This window comes from Bufo bufo, chromosome 10 (genome assembly GCF_905171765.1).
Source record: "Bufo bufo chromosome 10, aBufBuf1.1, whole genome shotgun sequence".
Lineage (NCBI taxonomy): Eukaryota > Metazoa > Chordata > Amphibia > Anura > Bufonidae > Bufo > Bufo bufo.
The window spans coordinates 83,280,941-83,294,656 of record NC_053398.1 but is presented as its reverse complement, the minus strand read 5'-3'; the positions used below and the strand labels follow the sequence as shown (position 1 = coordinate 83,294,656).

General features: G+C 42.9%; 1 protein-coding gene across 2 annotated transcripts in view; it reads left to right on the top strand.

The window, feature by feature from the left end:
- Positions 1-13,716, top strand: part of LOC120980842 (capping protein, Arp2/3 and myosin-I linker protein 3-like) — a 1,329,972-nt gene that overhangs the window by 294,028 nt on the left and 1,022,228 nt on the right. For both annotated transcript variants that reach the window (XM_040410169.1, XM_040410170.1), the window contains one exon: positions 4,722-4,843. In XM_040410169.1, coding sequence (XP_040266103.1) covers positions 4,722-4,843 — 122 coding nt within the window. The remainder of the gene's footprint in view (positions 1-4,721; positions 4,844-13,716) is intronic.

The window sequence follows — 13,716 nt, the reverse complement described above, 5'->3', positions numbered from 1 at the left end:
AATTTCAATTCTGTTGACGTTTCTCCAACATATATTACAAACCGGATTCCAAAAAAGTTGGGACACTATACAAATCGTGAATAAAAACTGAATGCAATGATGTGGAGGTGCCAACTTCTAATATTTTATTCAGAATAGAACATAAATCACGGAACAAAAGTTTAAACTGAGAAAATGAACCATTTTAAGGGAAAAATATGTTAAATCAGAGTTTCATGGTGTCAACAAATCCCCAAAAAGTTGGAACAAGGCCATTTTCACCACTGTGTGGCATCTCCCCTTCTTCTTACAACACTCAACAGACGTCTGGGGACCGAGGAGACCAGTTTCTCAAGTTTAGAAATAGGAATGCTCTCCCATTCTTGTCTAATACAGGCCTCTAACTGTTCAATCGTCTTGGGCCTTCTTTGTTGCACCTTCCTCTTTATGATGCGCCAAATGTTCTCTATAGGTGAAAGATCTGGACTGCAGACTGGCCATTTCAGTACCCGGATCCTTCTCCTACGCAGCCATGATGTTGTGATTGATGCAGAATGTGGTCTGGCATTATCTTGTTGAAAAATGCAGGGTCTTCCCTGAAAGAGATGACGTCTGGATGAGAGCATATGTTGTTCTAGAACCTGAATATATTTTTCTGCATTGATGGTGACTTTCCAGACATGCAAGCTGCCCATGCCACACGCACTCATGCAACCCCATACCATCAGAGAGGCAGGCTTCTGAACTGAGCGTTGATAACAACTTGGGTTGTCCTTGTCCTCTTTGGTCCGGATGACATGGCGTCCCAGATTTCCAAAAAGAACTTCGAATCGTGACTCGTCTGACCACAGAACAGTCTTCCATTTTGCCACACTCCATTTTAAATGATCCCTGGCCCAGTGAAAACGCCTGAGCTTGTGGATCTCGCTTAGAAATGACTTCTTCTTTGCACTGTAGAGTTTCAGCTGGCAACGGCGGATGGCACGGTGGATTGTGTTCACTGACAATGGTTTCTGGAAGTATTCCTGAGCCCATTCTGTGATTTCCTTTACAGTAGCATTCCTGTTTGTGGTGCAGTGTCGTTTAAGGGCCCGGAGATCACTGGCATCCAGTATGGTTTTACGGCCTTGAACCTTACGCACAGAGATTGTTCCAGATTCTCAGAATCTTCGGATGATGTTATGCACAGTTGATGATTATAGATGCAAAGTCTTTGCAATTTTTCGCTGGGTAACACCTTTCTGATATTGCTCCACTATCTTTCTGCGCAACATTGTGGGAATTGGTGATCCTCTACCCATCTTGGCTTCTGAGAGACACTGCCACTCTGAGAAGCTCTTTTTATACCCAATCATGTTGCCAATTGACCTAATTAGTGTTAATTGGTTTTCCAGCTCTTCGTTATGCTCAAATTTACTTTTTCCAGCCTCTTATTGCTACTTGTCCCAACTTTTTTGGGATTTGTTGACACCGTGAAAATTGGAATCAACGTATTTTTCCTTTAAAATTATACATTTACTCGGATTAAACGTTTGATCTGTCATCTACGTTCTATTACAAATAAAATATTGACATTTGCCATCTCCACATCATTGCATTCAGTTTTTATTCACAATTTGTTTAGTTTCCCAACTTTTTTGGAATCCGGTTTGTAGATTGCAAGGACAAGCCAACACATAAATAACATATGATGAAGAACAGGTCAACTGAAATTTAATGGGATAATCTTTACCTGTAGATGGATGTGTAAAGAACCTGGATTTACAAATGTAGCAACAATTCACGCAGTTGAGGCATGGAAAACATCCCAGCCCCGAGTGCGTCAATGTTCGCTGTATGCAGATTTTTTTTTTTAGGACCTACATCTGCTCTGACCAGATGGTCTTTGATGTTTCTATTTTTGCGATATGATAAAAGAGGAGGGAGTCTGAACTCAGGAACATCTTTAATAGATCTGCTTAAAATACTCCAGTTATCTTTCAAGATGCGTCCTATCGCCATACTACAATCAGAGTATGTAGACATGAACGGTATCCTTTGTTTTTTTTAGAAGCAGTATGTACTTCTACTGTATTTGTATGTAGGATTTTACTTTTTTGTTCATCTAACAGTCTACGAGGATACCCCCGTTCCTTGAATTTACCTGCCATCATTTCTAATGTATTTACTAGCTCAGCCTGATCTGATACAATGCGCTTTGTACGCAGGAATTGTGAATGAGGGAGATGTTTGACTAAACTGCGGGGGTGGTTGCTTTCGAACCGTAAAATCGTGTTCCTGTCTGTTGACTTAACAAACAAACCCGTACAGATTGAACCATCAACCAGTTTGACATTGGTATCCAAAAATGACAATTCTATTTTGGAATAAGATACTGTGTATTGTAGATCCGGATCAATACCATTAAGGTATACATGGAATTCACTCAGTTGAGTTTCCGTACCAGTCCCCGCAGTTTAGTCAAACATCTCCCTCATTCACAATTCCTGCGTACGAAGCGCATTGTATCAGATCAGGCTGAGCTAGTAAATACATTAGAAATGATGGCAGGTAAATTCAAGGAACGGGGGTATCCTCGTAGACGGTTAGATGAACAAAAAGGTAAAATCCTACATACAAATACAGTAAAAGTACATACTGCTTCTAAAAGAAAACAAAGGATACCGTTCATGTCTACATACTCTGATTGTAGTATGGCGATAGGACGCATCTTGAAAGATAACTGGAGTATTTTAAGCAGATCTATTAAAGATGTTCCTGAGTTCAGACTCCCTCCTCTTTTATCATATCGCAAAAATAGAAACATCAAAGACCATCTGGTCAGAGCAGATGTAGGTCCTAAAAAAAAAAATCTGCATACAGCAAACATTGACGCACTCGGGGCTGGGATGTTTCCCATGCCTCAACTGCGTGAATTGTCGCTACATTTGTAAATTCAGGTCCTTTACACAGCCATCTACAGGTAAAGATTATCCCATTAAATTTCATTTGACCTGTTCTTCATCATATGTTATTTATGTATTGGCTTGTCCTTGCAATCTAATATATGTTGGAGAAACGTCAACAGAATTGAAATTGAGGTTGAACAATCATAGAAATTCAATAAGGAAAAAACGCACGGATTTACCAGTTTCCAGACATTTTAGTTCCCTTCAACATACTGAACGGGATCTAAGATCCTGGATCATCGACCAGATTACACTTCCCAGAAGAGGTGGCGACTGTTTAGCAACATTAAAGAAAAGAGAGTTGCGATGGATATATGTTCTGGATAGCTTGCACCCTAGAGGCCTTAATGTTGAGTTCAGGAGAGAGCCTGTGGATTTGGGGTTTGCTTTGGTTTTCTTTGTGTATATGTGTTTTACCTCTTTCATACATGTATGATAGTGCAGGAGAATTGTGAAAGTACAACGTGTAATTCAAATATAATACAACGTTTATTTAGAAACTAATGTATGATTTTCTCTTTGCCTTTTAGAAATTTTAACCTGCACAATTTTGGATGCGGATTCCTGAACTGTGCCTTTTGGAAGCGATGCGGCCCGGCGGTGACATCAGCGTTCTCTCTTTTATGCGCAATTCCAGACATGTAATTTTCTTTTGGTGTGATGCTGTCCTTGTATTGTTGAGGAAGAACCCCTCTACGGCTGCGTTATTGCCAGCAATTGGGCTGTCGGTGTCGGCGGGGCTCATGGAGATGTCCCCCTCTGACACGTCCCTATAGTTTGGTGTCCCTCTCGGCAGGGATGGATCCCGATCCATATGTTGGTTCATGTAGAAGAGCCCTACTGCGGCTATCTACTTCATTCGGAAGACATTCTGTACAGCCAATATTTATGCAATCAATATGAATGGAACCGTAGGGCAATTTGCCTTCAAGTAAAATGGCGGTTTCAGTTTGGTTTTGCAGAGCGCATGCGTCACATCCAAATACTATGACATATATGATGATGTTCGTCTGGACATGCGCTTTGAAGAGATTGAGACGCTCTATGAACGCGATGGTCTATGTGGGCGCCATGGCTCCGTAAGGTCTAGTTTCTATGATCCTCATCCATTTCACTATCACTTTTATTATGATGTCGATTATGACTTAAATTAATATGAATCTAATGATATTTATATGTTTGATCTACATAAAGGGTTATTATCCTAAGGTTGTGGATCATACGGCACATGTCACTTTATGCACATGCACTTTGTTTATTTCTTTGTAACAGATGTATCCAATTTAACTTTGATTGTAACCACACCGTGATTGATTGGTCACTTATGATATGCCTTTATATGCATTCACTTTCACTGTTTCTATGCTTGAGGAAGGCTCTTGTGAGCCGAAACGTCGCAAAATTGCCATATTATGGGTGATTAAAATCTTTTATTTCACTACCATTCCGGAGTGCAGTCCTACCTTTTTCGCCTTATATCATCGGGTATTGCCGTTACCCTACGTCGGACCGTGCACCCATATCCTGGTTGGTGCTCCCGCTGGATTTCCCTTTCTATATATATATATATATATATATATATATATATATATATATATATATATATATATATATATACAGTATATAACCTAGGGCTTCAGTTACCCTTGGGCCTTAATGTATGATATCTGAAATGTGTCATGCAAGGTGCACAACTGCACGTCATTTGATGGGTATCTGGATGAAGCCCTCTTTTAGAGTTGTACTTTAAGCAAAGAATGTCTAATCTTATTTTTTAATTATCTTTTTTAACAGGCTGTATTAGAAACTGATACTTCTCTTTATCCTTGTCAATTTATGTCTGTGGAGGACCTTGAACAAGTTTTGATTTTTGTGATGACTGCCATAAAAAAAATATTTCCAGATTCATCTCCTGGGTGAGTACCATATTAAAAATATGCATTGCAAAAAATCTGTGCAGATTTGAATGCACTGTAGTCTCGTAGAAATTAATCACCTGCTCCACCATGTTCCATTTCTGGATGGAAATTGACTCAGCTTAGCTAAGTAGTGGGGCTTAACTATTTTTATGTGCAATTTCAGTCAGGGCAAAAGAGGCATGCTCATGCGGCAGCCCATTGTATTACAGCCAGATACAGATCTTGAGGAGGTGGGATGAATCTCCTGGGACACAAAGAATAGTTTTCTTTATCCCCTTAATGACTAGCCTTGAAAACTCCTTAAAAAGGACCTGTTGACAGGATCAACCATATTATAGCAGCCATGCTACCTGGTAGGGTTCATCCTGCTGTTTTAATGCAACCTATCTTGTGAAAATTAGATGCAGGGTTCAGGCTTAGGCATTTAGCCCTAAGATTTTTATTTTTGGGTCTACCAAAATAATTTTTGTGGCATGTGTTTTCTTGTCACATAAGGCAGTTTATTGAACATTTTCAAAAGATTTTTTTTCTTTTTAAGCTTAATTTGACACCGAATAAAATTATTAAAATGGGATCTCTAATTTGCGCTGGTCATTATGACATCTGATATGTATAGTCTTGCATGGTCAGAAAATTTGATTTATTTCTCAATCGTTTCTACCAAATCAAAAATGCTCCAATTGGCCTTAAAATTCAGGTATTATGCTCTGAGGTCTTATATGACTCATCTTCTCCCTGGGTGAGACCAAAATATACACTGCTATTAACGCACTAAATATTGTTATTAAAATTCTTTGTAGTATTATAAACTGTAGAAAAATTGCAACAGGACAAAAAAGTCTGGCTTCTGCACATAGAAAGTGCTTTCTCTTTTAAAACTCATGTCATTTGCACAGTAAAACATGTTTCAAATACCCCTATCTTGTCCCTAATGATAAAACCTAACTTTCTATCCAATAATCTACCGAATGGAATACTGTATATCTTCTTCAAAATCCCTATACTATGTCTGCAAGACCCGAAAATGGCTGGCTTGCTTGTGTTATTACTGTGTCTGTCTCAGACATGGTAGACATGTCCTATCACATCAGTGGCTGAGCTCAGAATGGTTTGTGCTTCCGAGCTAGCATAGAGCCTGATTGACCAGCCAATACCCTTCCTGCTGATTAGCTGTCAGACTGATGACAAAGGTTTGTGTGCAAGCCCACTGGCCAGGGCTTCGCTGGGATCATGTGATCCTCTGTATTGATCTTCCCCACCCTGTTTCACTCATCAGAGTACTGAATTTTAAATATAAATTTGTGGTCATCCTTTTGCATTATTCAAATATTCATTTGGAAATTTGTGCTTAATCTTTTGACTTTCTGCTTATTTTAATTGATTTGCTCATCTCTACTATGCTATAAACATTCTTATTAAATAGATTGATTAGAAAGTTTCAGGTAAGTGGTAGAATGGGTTAAAAATGTATAAAATAAGCAGTATTCAACAAACTGATCTGGTGCCGTTCCTACAGTTAGTGGGTTTCCTCTTCCTAGTTCCAGCTCGACACACAAGAAAGGGCGAGAGTTACTGGCTCACTCAGTTACTGACTGAATTGGTGAACTGCCTCAGCCAGTTTTTGGTAAGTGTTCTGTACCTTATGTGTGAAGGTACATAGCTTGACAGACAGCTAAACTTTTTCCTGGCAATGAATCGACAATAGTGTAACATCCAACTTTATCTTTATTGCAAGGATGTAAATGTGTTTGCATGGTAAAACAGCGATGCTACCGTGAGCTTAGATGTAGAGGATGACTCAAGAGACTTCCAAGCCATGTGCTATCCTCATGCAGCGATGACTGTGAATGAAGAAAATGGCTGCTATGTGCAGGGATGATGATTTCACTAAGATATGGAAGCTGAAGTAGACCAAACTTGTAATGTGAATAGCTGCAATTGTATGTAAAACGGCCACTAGATGGAGCTGTTACACAATGAACAGAGAATGATACAGAAAACATATTAACTATGTATGAAAGTTATGCATAAATTAACAATCGACTTGCTGAAGGCATGACACTCCCTGCCTGGTATCTATAGGATACCATATTAAGTCAATTCTGGAGAGAGCAACAAAATCAGTTCAGTAACGGGTCTGAGGAAGAGTTTAGGCTCATATTGCCTGCAGACTTTAACTTCCACCTTTCTGACCTTGCCATCTTCACTTGGGAACACCTTGGTTATCAGTCCCAAAAGCCAGTCATTTCTTTTCGACTGAGGGTTTTTGACAAGGACAACATTACCAACCTCCATGTTGGGATTGCTGGTTTGCCATTTATTCCGGACATGTAGTGTGGAGAGGTATTGTTTCCGCCATTTAATCCAGAAGGCATCTGCAAGGGTTTGCACTCGTATTCATTGACATTTGTGCAAGTCATTAGTACTAAACTCACCAGGAAGAGCTGATTGTCACGGGGTAGAGTCGCGGGTATAAAGATAGAGCGGAGGTTCACCCCCTGAGCTGCCACCCAGTCCCCTGTCCCTGCCTACTTGCAACACCTGCCCTAGGTGACGGAGTGCAACTGGGTGACAGTCCCTGACCTGAGTAAGTGCAAGCAGAGAGATAGAGACAGCAGGGAAGCGGACAGCCAATGAGAGCTAGCACTAGAGCGGACAGAGAGGTGGAACAAGCAAGGTACCACCAAAAACGGAAGGGCAAGGCGGGTCAACTAGCCGGGGTCAATCCAGGAGGTCACGTCAGTACAAGAGAAGAGGCAAAGACAAAATCCAAAAGCAAGCCGAGGTTAAAATCCAAAAGGTTCAGGGAGCAGGCAGAAGAGGTGTCAGGAAGCAGATCAAGGGTCAAATCCAAAGGTAAGCTAAATAACAATAATAATACACAGCCTAAGGGACCAAAATCACAGGAAACCTGTAGCCAGCAGGTTGCCTGTATTTATAGTGGTGAGTGAGGGTCATGACCGACAGACAAACAAGTCGAGCACTGAGAGATCAGCTCGGCGCTCAAGGCAGACCTAGGAGCAGGGAGCCTCCCAGCTAGCAAAAGCCGCCCTGGGAATGAGGCAGAACACAGATCCTCACTCCCAAAGCTAAGCATCAGGTCTGCGGCTGATGGGAGACCGAGTGCGCCTTCGGCGCCCATTACAGTACCCCCCCTTTTACAAGGGGCCACCGGACCCAAGCCCTTGGGTACAAATCTCCCAGGATGATCATCATGAAACTTCTTGATGAGCCTCAGGGCGTGGATCTTAGTAGCTGGGACCCAAGACCTCTCATCGGTTCCATAGCCTTTCCAGTGGATCAGGCATTGAAAGGAGTTCCTAACCTTTCTAACATCAATAATTCTAGAGATGATAAATTCCTCCTGACCTTCAACCTCCACAGGTGGAGGAGGTTTTTTAACCGGAACCACTGGTGACACATGTCTCTTAGGCAACGACTTATGAAACACATCATGAATACGAAAGGAGTCGGGTAGCTTAAGTCTAAAGGACACTGGGCTAACAACTTCAATAATATTGTATGGTCCAATGAAACGCGGAGAGAATTTCCTAGAGCACTGTTTCAAAGCAACATTCTTAGTCGACAACCACACCTTATCGCCGAGTACACAATTTACCCCCTTGGAACGTCTCTTTTTCGCATGTTTACACTGGGTTTCCTGGGCCTTTTCCAGGTTCGTTTAAAGGATGCAAACCACTGTTACAAAAAAAAGGAGACACCCCCGTGGAAGAATTAACTCGATTGTTAATAGCGAATTCTGCCAACGGGAGGTATCTCACCCATAAGAGTTGGTTATGTGATACATAGCACCTTAGAAAAATCTCCACTGCCTAATTTAACCGTTCCGTCTGCCCATTGGTCTGTGGATGGAAAGCAGACGAAAAGGATAGAGAGATGTCGCATCTTCAACAAAAAGCCCTCCAGAAACCAGAAACAAACTGAACGTCTCTATCAGAGACGGTATTCTCAGGGACCCCATGCAGACGTACCACATGTTCAATGAACAAGGATGCTAAGGTCTTCGCATCAGGGAGCTTACTTAAAAGAACAAACTGCACCATCTTGCTAAAACGGTCAACCACTACCCACACCACTGATTTCCACTCAGAAGTGGGCAGATCAGAAATAAAATCCATGGAAATGTGAGACCATGGCTTGCAGGGAATGGGTAGTGGTTGTAGTTCACCAGCGGGACGTGTTCTCAGGGTCTTAGACCTGGCACAAACATTGCAAGCCAAAACATAAGACCGTACATCCTTAGACAAAGTGGGCCACCAGAAAGATCTCAGCAGCAATTATTTAGTGGCAGCAATACCTGGATGACCAGAGAGCACGGAGTCATGACATTCACCCAATAATTGAAAACAAAAGCACTCAGGAACAAATAATTTATCTGCCGGTGTTTGTGGAGGAGCAAGTTGCTGAGCCCGTTGAATCTCAGAGGAAAGATCCACAGAAATTAAAGCCACAAAGATGTTTGCTGGCAAGATGGGTTCCGGGGGGTTTCAGGAGGTTGGACGGCATTAAAACTCTGGGATAAGGCATCTGCCTTAATATTTTTACTACCTGGTCTGAAAGTAACAGAAAAATTAAAACAAGTAAAAAACAGGGCCCATCTGGCTTGTCTAGAATTAAGGCGTTTGGCCGCCTCAAGAAACACTAAGTTCTTATGATCGATGAGGACAGTAATACGGTGTCTAGCCCCTTCTAAAAAATGCCTCCATTCCTCAAATGCCCATTTTATGGCCAGTAATTTGCGGTTTCCAATATCGTAATTTCTCTCTGAAGGAGAGAACTTACGAGAGAAGAAGGCGCATGGCATTAAATTAGTGAGGTTAGAAGACCCCTGAGAAAGGATGGCCCCCACACCATCCTCTGAGGCATCAACCTCCACCACAAAAGGTTCCTTGGTATCGGGCTGAACCAAGACTGGAGCCATCTGAAAACAATTTTTAAGGGTATCAAAGGCCCGACAGGCCTCCAACGACCAGTTAACCAGATCAGAACCTTTTTTAGTTAAGTCAGTAAGGAACTTGGCAATAACAGAAAAATTCTTTATGAATTTACGATAAAAATTGGCGAATCCTAAAAAGCGTTGAAGTGCCTTTAAGGAGGATGGACTTACCCAGTCTTGGATAGCCTGAACCTTACTGGGATCTATTTTAAATGAATGAAAAGTAAGAATATAGCCGAGATAAGGAATCTCTTGAACTCCAAACAAACATTTCTCTAATTTAACGGACAGATGATTCTCCCTGAGGATTTTAAGAACCAATCTGATGTGAGACACATGAGAATCCCAGTCAGGTGAAAAGACAAGAATATCATAGAGATAAACAATCATAAATTTGCCGATGAGTTCTCTAAAAATGTTGTTCGTGAAATTCTGAAACACAGTTGGGGCATTGCAAAGACCGAATGGCATAACAAGATACTCAAAGTGTCCCTCTGGAGTATTAAAAGCAGTTTTCCACTCATCTCCCTCCTTAATACGAACTAGGTTATACGCTCCTCTCAAATCAAATTTAGAAAACCACGAAGCACCCAAAATCTGGTTAAACAAATCAGGAATCAACAGGATGGAATACTGATTCCTAATAGTGATTTTATTCAAATTTCTATAGTCAATGCAGGGCCTGAGACCACCGTCCTTCTTTTTAGCTAAAAAGAATCCTGCTCCCAGGAGAGAGGTGGAGGGCCTAATATGTCCCTTCTTGAGACTCTCCTGGATATAGTCTTTCATGGCCCTGCGCTCAGGACCGGAAAGATTATAAATCCGTCCTTTAGGAAATTTAGACTCGGGTACCAAGTCGATAACACAGTCATAAGACCTATGGGGAGGGAGAGTATTTGTCTCAGTGGTGGAAAAAACATCTGAATAATCAGAAATAAAATGAGGAATAATATCTGATGAAACCCCAGCTTGAACTACGGTTAAGCAAGAACTACAGTTAGGCCCCCATCTCTCTAACTCGCCCGAACTCCAGTTAATGACCGGATTGTGTTGCTGAAGCCAGGGCATACCAAGGACTACCTGAACAGGAAGATTCTCTAAAACAAAGAAAGAGCATTTCTCTGAGTGGCAGACCCCCACAGACAGGGTAACCTCCGGAGCACAGAGTTTTACCGTGCCCCCTAGCAGGGGGGTAGAATCGATGGCGACAACCTGAATCAGGGTGGACAATTCTAGTATAAGAATTCCCATTTGTTCAACAAATTTGTAATCAATGAAACTAAAAGCTGACCCTGAATCCACAAAGGCATTTCCTGACCCCTTTAAGACTTCAAAGGCAATAGAAACCGGCAACGATAATTTACTACTTACCACCTCCGGGAGTACCTTGTCCTTGGATACTTCAGACTTGGATGACTTTCCAGAAGGCGGAGCTTTAGGACACTGACGGATCCAGTGGTCGGGATCCCCACAATAAAAACAAGAGCCCCGACGACGGCGTAGCTCTCTTCATGTCATCCCGAGTTGCATGGGCTCGTCCGAGTGGGCCTCCATCTTGGGTTCAATGGGGGAAACCTCAGGTTGAAGAAGGGTATGAGGAGAAAACAAATGCTCTCGCTGTCTCTCTCTGATCCGTCTATCTAGTCTGATGGCTAGCGTCATGGTCTCCTCTAAAGAGTCAGGACAGGGTTAACAAACCAACATGTCTTTTAACTTCTCAGACAAGCCTGCCCTAAATTGACATTTGAGCACTTGTTCGTTCCAACCCGAAGGAACGCACCACTTGCGGAACTGCGTACAATAATCCTCCACGGGACGATTCCCCTGAGTGAGGGCCTTAAGATTGGATTCTGCCACAGAGGCTCGGTCTGGTTCATCATAAAGAACCCCTAACGCCTGGAAAAAGAGGTCCACAGAATTAAGACAAGGGGAATCCGGAGGCAAAGAAAAGGCCTATTCCTGGGGTCCCCTTGAAGCAGGGAGATGATAATACCAACCCTCTGTGGATCAGGACCAGAGGAGTGAGGACTTAGTCGAAAATAAAGTTTACAGCTTTCCTTGAAAGCTAAAAAACTTCGGCGGTCACCCGAAAACCGATCGGGTAATTTAATGTATGGTTCTACCTGAACGGTGGCGGGAGCAAGAATGGGGGGAGTTCGGACGGTCTCCTGAACCTGTAGTCTCTCCCCAAGTTCTTGTACTATTTGAGCAAGACCCTGCACATGTTCGGTGAGGCTCTGTAGAGGGTCCATGCTAAATTAAGGCCTGTGATTCTGTCACGGGGTAGAGTCGCGGGTATAAAGATAGAGCGGAGCTGTCACCTGGTCCCCTGTCCCTCCCTACTTGCACGACCCACCCTAGGTGACGGGGCGCAACTGGGTGACAGTCCCTGACCTGAGTAAGTGCAAGCAGAGAGATAGAGACAGCAGGGAAGCTGACAGCCAATGAGAGCTAGCACTAGAGCGGACAGAGAGGTGGAACAAGCAAGGTACCACCAAAAACGGAAGGGCAAGGCGGGTCAACTAGCCGGGGTCAGTCCAGGAGGTCACGTCAGTACAAGAGAAGAGGCAAAGACAAAATCCAAAAGCAAGCTGAGGTCAAAATCCGAGAGGTAGCGTCAAGGTTCAGGGAGCAGGCAGAAGAGGTGTCAGGAAGCAGATCAAGGGTCAAATCCAAAGGTAAGCTAAATAACAATAATAATACAGAGCCTAAGGGACAAAAATCACAGGAAACCTGTAGCCAGCAGGTTGCCTGTATTTATAGTGGGGAGTGAGGGTCATGTGACGTGGCCAGTGTCACATGACCGACAGAGAAAAAAGTCGAGCACCGAGTGATCAGCTCGGCGCTCAAGGCAGACCTAGGAGCAGGGAGCCTCCCAGCTAGCAAAAGCCGCCCTGGGAACGAGGCTGAACACAGATCCTTGCTCCCAAAGCTAAGCAGCAGGTCTGCGGCTGATGGGAGACCGAGTGCGCCTTCGGCGCCCCGTTACACTGATGCTATACCGACCTTTTGGGTGAGAAGAGTGGAAGGGGTGAGCAAGAAAGGATCCTCTGGGTCGTTGGATATTGAGGTCAAAGGTCTGGCGTTTATGATCGCCACTACTTCGGCCATGAAGGTTGAGAGGTTCTCATGAGTGAGCTTTGAAGTTCCTAGCTCTAAAAAGACAGGATTAAGGATTCGGCGGACTAAGCCAATCATAGCCTCCCATGTGGGAAGAGTGTGGGGGATTGAATGACCATTTGCAGTTTTGGTCAGCAAGATATCTCCCTACATGGTCATTGTCAATGTTTGAGGGGATATACAGTTCTTTGCAGGCTCTAACGAAGTTGGTACCCCTATCAGAGCGGATAAGTTTAGCTGGGCCTCTAATGGAAATGAAACGTCTGAGAGCATTTATAAAGCTGGATGTATCCAAAGACTCGATAACTTCTATTTGCACAGACCTGATACTCATGCATGTAAATATGATGCCCAGCGTTTACTTTTTGCATGGCCTCCTGTAGTATATCGTGTGGTGACAGACCAGGTTCCAAACACGTCAAGACCAACATTAGTAAAGGGGGGTTCTGTACTGAGACGGTCAGCAGGGAGGTTAGCCATCTTTTGTGACTGAAACATACCCCGTAGTATTTGGCAAGTGACACATTTGAAAATAAGACTACTCTCAAGACTTTTGGCTCCCATTATCCAGAATCCAGCCGTACATAAAGCGCCTTCAGTGAACAAACGTCCCTGATGTTTAGTCTTGTCATTGTAGTGTTGCACAAGTAAGGATGCAATATGATTGCTTGGGAGTATTATATGAGTACATTCATTACTCTTGAGTTTTGCATTTGAAATACGTCCTCCAACTCTCAACATTCCATTAGCATCTATAAAGGGGTCAAGTCTCCTGAGGGAACTGTCTTTAGGA